Raw genomic sequence first — 6,434 nt, forward strand, 5'->3', positions numbered from 1 at the left:
GCGGCGGCGGCGGCGGCATGAGGCGCTGGGCCGGTGTCCGCGGGAGGGAGGTGCTGCCGGCGGCCCGGTCGCTCCCGCTGCAACTGTTCGCCGGCTCGCTGTGCCCTGCCAGCTGGGCCTCTGCTGCCCTCGTCTCGGCCGCCTCCCGGGCCGCTGCTGGTGACCACTCGCCGCGCCGCCGGAGGCTTCACCCGCGCCCTCCCTCAGGACGCGCCCGCGGAGCTCGGGCCCCCTCGCCCCGGACGCGGAGGCCGCGCTGCGCGGGGCGGCGGCGAGGCCGGAAGATGGCCTGGGTGCTCAAGATGGACGAGGTGATCGAGTCCGGGCTGGTGCACGACTTCGACGCCAGCCTCTCGGGGATCGGGCAGGAGCTGGGCGCCGGCGCCTACAGCATGAGGTAGGGCGCCCTGGAAGGCAAGAAGCCTTTCTCTCCCTGACGGTAGCCTGCACGGCCGTGTGGCTCTCTCAGCGGCGGTGTCCGGCGGCGCCTAGGCCGCCCTGCCCTCCGGGTCGGGACTCTGCCGCGTTCCCGAGCGGGACTGGGAGCCCCCAGGCCTCTCAGTGGCTTGGGCTGGGGACTGCAGCCCCGCAGGCTTCGCCGGAAAAGCGCTCTCAAGGGCTTCATTTTTGCTGTAAAACATGTCCTGCTGTTGAGATGACTAGGGTTGTTGGGTGAAGGCCTAGTGGTTCACGAACCCCTTTGAGGAGAAATACCCTGTACAAAAATTTAGCATGTATTTAAGCGAAAATACACCAGCGTTTTGTATCAGTTCTCTGTTGTCCTTCGTTGTAGATTTTCCTTTTTGCAATTTTTAGTTACTTGATATTAGTAAGTTATTATGAATGACAGTGGTAGCAAGGGGGAAAAGCACCATAATGACTTCGTCGTTTTTCTGATTGCCTCTAAGACGGTGAAGTTTGTCATTTTGGGGGCTGCCCTCAGGCTGTTCCTATTTGAAGAGTTTTAACATGCAGTGATTGTGCCACAAACAATACTTTGTTTAGTCTCTTCTGTCTGTACCTACAGTGGTTTGTTTTGTTTAGTTTTGTGAGGTTGAGGCAGACAGGAATGTAGTCTCTGCCATCTATGTTGAAGAATGTATATATTTAGGAATATATTTGCATGCGTGCACACATACATATAACAGTTTGGAAGCCCCTTGCTAGTGGTGTTATTGAAATAAAATTGATGTGCCATAAAATTTTTATTTGATATCAGGCTAAAATTTAGTGGTTTGGCAGCTTTTGGATAGTATGAGTTAAGGGTAGTTATATGTTATTTTATAATTTGTACAGTTGTTTGGAGATGCTGATGTGTTCGAAGTGCTGTGCCGTTCACCAGAAGCATTAGTACATTGCACTGCATCTCACAGGAAGGATTGGGAGGAAATGTTCAGAAGAATGACTTGGACCCGGACCTGGCACTCAGGAGAGTGAGGCAGGATGGCTTCGAGTTTGAGGCCAGCCTGGGCTACATAAACAAAAACAAAAAATGACTTGCAAATCAGGGTAATCCTAGATTGTGTAGACTGATACCCAGTGCAGTTTGGCTTTTAAATCTTAGAAATTCTGAGCCATAAGGAGCTCAGAAAGGTGGAGATAGATTTTTGGGTGTGGAAGTGAACTGTGGAAAACATTAAACCAAGAGTGAAGCCACCACTGTCTACAGGCTCTGATTTGTCTCTGCTTGTCACCTTGATCTTGCAACCTCCTGTTGCAGTTGTGTAACTTGAATACTGTAGAAGAGGTGGCTTGTTTTCTAGAACAACTGTCTGGGTTGTAGAAGAAATTGCTACCGAAAGTCCTGAGGTCAGCCCAGGGATTGTGGAGAGGTAATGCTTCTCTAGTGGAACTGCTCCAGAAGTGCTTTGTTGCTGTGGGCTCCACTGCACAGCCTGGAAAGCCGTGAAGGCAGAAAAGGGCAGGTGAACACTTTCAGTATGTATGTCTCTAGTTGTTTCTCACAGTGAAAGGAACTTCAGCTGTAGAAAATTTTGCCAAGTGAGTGTTAATTTTGTGCTTTTACATGTTCTAGGGTCTTGCACGAACTATATTTCGGTGGTTCAGCCAACTTAATGCAATTAACTTGTGTTTGTGGTTTATATCTGTGAGGAGAGAGTAAAATCTTCCTGGTTAACCTGTGAGTGTTCTTAAAAGTATTGCTCAGATTTATTGTAATTCTGTCATTTGCAACATTCTTGTGAGGAAACTTCCCCTTGAATGTTTTTTGCTGGTTTGTCTTGTAGTGCAGGCTGGTCTTGAACCATGTAACCCATGCTGGCTTCAAATTGAGCCGAGCCACCTCCCTCCATACCTGTCTTCTTGAATGTTTTTGATTGTGTCATTTAGTTGAATTTTCAATTGATGGTGAGTATCATTTTGAGGAGTTTAACTTTACATAGTTAATTGAATCCTGAAAAAGAAAGGGGAGCTGGTAAGAATACGTGCCTTTTACAGATTCAAGACTCTTTATTTGAAGTGAATTTGTGAAAAGTGTGTGTGTGTGTGTGTGTGTGTGTGTGTGTGTTTAAAACCCAGGGTCTTGACATATCAATGCTTGATGAAAAATACCTGTTCCATATTATGCCTAAGATGTTTGATATGCAGACAGATAGTGAGGTTAAGCTTAACAGCCTAAGTTGTATGGTAATAACAATAAGCTCTTCTGGAGGGTTAACAATCTAAGTTTGCAGACCAAAATTAGAGAAAAAGAGCCACAAGGAAAGCCAACATTTTGGCCCTAGACTTCCAAGATCAATTAAGACTCAGGACATATGAGAACTTGTACTGTAACGTCATGTAACTCAGTAGTGTCCCAAATTTTCTGATCAAGGAGATTATGGGGCCAAAGAGGAAAGTGATCAGTGATGTAGAGTGTGCCTAAGGCGAGTCACATGGAGAGAAAACACTCTCTCAGGCTTTCACAGAGAGCACATTGGCCAAGCAATGGCTGTGACTCATCCACATGGCTGACACTGACAAAGGTTCTACAATCTGAGGTAGAGGGTCTCAGGATAAATCCTGAGGGGATTTCACTGACCTTATCAGACCCAAAAGTTACAACTCTTGTTGCACAGGTCTTGCTTTATCTTGGTCTTAACCATCCAGCAGAAAAGTATAAAAACGAAGTATAAGAAGTAAAGCCATGGTGTTATGTTGACCTGTAGGGGACTCAGGTCAACAATTTCTAACATTGCCAGTCAAACGGAAGACCCAATACTATTATGGACTACTGGACTCTTTTGGAATATTTTGCTGAGTTCACAACACCTGTAATATTCATATGCCGGAACTAAACAAAAAAGGGGATACAGATGAATGTCCATTTTGTATCTGTGTATTCAAAATGTTTAGGATAGATATATAGTTACATTCTCTTAATGAATAGAGGGATTTGTTGTAATAGTGTTTATAAATAGGATATCATGTCTGCATCTTGTACAGCAAATAACCACTAGGAAGACAGTATGCAATGTGTTAATTATTGAAACTGTCCTACCAATTTGATTTGAAACTGTCTCATTGCTATTTGTTTCTCCATAAAATTATGTAGAAAAATAAAATAAAACCCAGGACCTTGTACTGCACACTAACAGCAAGAGCTGTGTCCCCAGAGCTTGAAATTGTTAAATATAGGGAATTCTAAAATTGATGTGACAAGGAGAGAATGTGGAGAAAACTCCAGAGCAGTGATGGCGAACTTTTTAGAGCTTTCAGTGACTCAAGCAGCCCAGTGTGGCATGCCATAGGTCCATAGATGTGCCAGTTTTGCTCTAGACTGGAGGCCTCCTTCAATGATTTCTTACCCCCTGCTGGAGCATTTGCTCTTTTCCTCTGGTGTCAAATAGGAAAGAAGCCTTATCTTTTACATTTGCTCTCAAATTTAGGAAATAAACTTGAGTATATTATTGAAATTAACATTTTGAAAAATTTACTTTGCAAGTGGCTTTCCCTTTTTCTTTCAAAGTAGTATGCTCACTGTGTTTGCTTTTTTGAATGACCTAAAACAAATTCTTTTGGGGGAGAATTTATTTATTTATTTGAGATAGGATCTTGTTACATACTTTAGCCTGGTCTTGAACTCACTGTGTAGCTCAGATTATTGAGACAGCGTCTTGTTACATACTTTAGCCTGGTTTTGAACTTATGATGTAGCCCAGACTGGTTTTTAACATGGGGATCCTCCTGCTCCAGGGTCCTCAGTGCTGGAATTAAACAGGTGTGCAACACCACATGGAGCTAAAACAAATTATTTCCTAAGACTTTTTTTTCCCCCCTGCATTTAGGGCAGAGTCTACAGGATCTCACTACCTACATCGGACTCTTAGTGATTCTCCTGTTTTCAGCCTCCCAAGTGCTGAAATTACAGGGGTGCGCCATCATGCCCAGTCTCAGTCGCTGTGTCAGTGCACCTCATGGGTGGGGCCGGCACAGAACTCAGGCTAAAACTTATTTTTAGAGAAATTATGTCTTCAGCTTTTTGGGAAGATAGTTCAGAGAAAAAAAGGACCTTCCTCAGTAGTTCAAAGAAAAAAAGGACCTTCCTAAGTAGTATACCTTAAGTATTTGCGTTAAACTGTGTAGACTGATGGTGTTGGAGATACTTTGGAACCAATTTTTTGTATTATCTTAGCTTCTGTTTTGTCTAGCTGGGTGGCAGGATCTGGTCCTCATTTTGTATGTCTTCTTTGACCACAGTTATACATGTGATGTGACTTAGTGCATATTCTGTTTGTAATAAGGTGGATTATAAATCTTTTTCTAAATCTTATAGCCCAGGCTGGCCCCAAACTCATGAGGATCCTCCTGCCTTAGTCTCCCAAGTGCTGAGATTATACATATGCACAACAGAATTTTCTAAGGTCTTTTAAGCAACCTAGTCATTTTCTTTCCATCTGTGTTCACATGAAGTTCATAATCTGGCAGTCAGAATTGAACTTTTTTTAAAAATCATTTATTTATTTATTTATTTATTTATTTATTTATTTATTTATTTATTTGGCACAGCGTCTTGGTATGTGGCTCAGACTTGTTTCAGCCTCCCCAGCACTGGGATTACAGGTGTGTGCCACCATGCCTAGTTTCTGTGGCCAGCTTAGTGCCGGCTAGCACAGCATGCAGTACTGGGGATCAAACCCGGGTCTTTGCACTTGGCTAGGCAGGCACTTAGACCGCCAAGGCCCCAGAATTGAACTTTTTTTCCCCATTTATTCTGGGGATTGAACCCAAGGCTGACGTGTCTTGAAAGTATAGAAAAGTTTTAGGATCAGTGGAATTCTTTTGGCTTTTTTTGAGACAGGATCTTGCTCTGTAATTCAGGCTGGTCATGAATTCAATGTATAGGCCAGGCTGGCTTTGATCTAATGGTGATCCCCCCTGCATTAGCCTCCCAAGTGGTGAGATTACAAGCTTGCACCATCATGCCTAGCTGTTTTGTGTTTTTATGAGACAGAATCTTACTGTGTAGCACAGGTTGGCTTTGGACCTGCAGAGATTCTCCTGCCTCAGCTTCCAGAATGCCAGGATTACAGATGTGTGCCATCGTATATACCTCCAGGCAGGATTAATGAAATTTTTAAAAGACCTAGTGTGATGCTTGAGAGTATTTACTTCCAGAATTGGCAGTAATTTCTATAAAGCTTCTCCTTTCAATCTGGCAGTACTATACGGAAGGACATAATAAATTATTGATTAAAAACTCTAGCTGAGCATGGTGACATAAGCCTGTAACCCCAAGATTCAGGAGACTGCATCAGGAGGATCACAGCAAGATCAAAACCGGACTGCACTGTATAGTAAAACCCTGTCTCAGATTGGTTTTAAATTTATTATCTCAAAACAGGGTAGGTAAACCTTTTCTGTAAAGGGTAATGTAATATTTTAAAGCTTCCCAGGTTGTACATGTGCAGATATTCCTCTAGTAGTATGACCTACCTAGCTAACAACTATTTGAACTTACAGCTAACTTTATTTTGTCCAGTTCTGTATATGATTGTTTATAGAGCCTCGATGTCTTTTTTTTTTTTTTTCTTTTTTAGTATAGTACAGCTTGTTTATATAGTTCTGTTATTTTTGCTGGATATACTGTACAGTACTATAGCTTTATGTTTGATTGTGTATTACTGTTCTGCATTTAAGAGTTATGCAAAGTCATTAAATTGGAGTTTCTTTGGACCATTTCTGTGTTCTGAATATTGTAATATACATACTATATACAGTTCCTCATTTAGTGAACAAATCAATTGAAAACCTAGTCACTGGCTGGAGATACAGCTCTGGCACAGTTCCCATGTGGCAAGTGCAAGGTCCTGAGTTCTATTCTTGGTACAAAAACAAAATAATCCAGTCACAGGAACAGAACTTGGTTGTTAAATGAGGAATTTCTATAATCTTGGTCTTTTTTCTTTGTAAACAACCCTTTTTAAAATGTAACA

At 42.7% G+C, this 6,434-nt stretch overlaps 1 protein-coding gene across 5 annotated transcripts in view; it reads left to right on the forward strand.

Annotated features, from left to right (window-relative positions):
- The first annotated feature begins 10 nt into the window (after positions 1-10).
- The window catches only part of Ubp1 (upstream binding protein 1), a 76,853-nt gene continuing 70,429 nt past the window's right edge, over positions 11-6,434 (forward strand). For all 5 annotated transcript variants that reach the window (XM_004635272.2, XM_004635274.2, XM_023719752.1 and 2 more), the window contains exon 1: positions 11-397. In XM_004635272.2, coding sequence (XP_004635329.2) covers positions 18-397 — 380 coding nt within the window. In that variant the 5' untranslated portion in view covers positions 11-17. The remainder of the gene's footprint in view (positions 398-6,434) is intronic.

This window comes from Octodon degus, unplaced genomic scaffold (assembly GCF_000260255.1).
Source record: "Octodon degus isolate 3935 unplaced genomic scaffold, OctDeg1.0 scaffold00071, whole genome shotgun sequence".
NCBI classification, from domain to species: Eukaryota; Metazoa; Chordata; class Mammalia; order Rodentia; family Octodontidae; genus Octodon; species Octodon degus.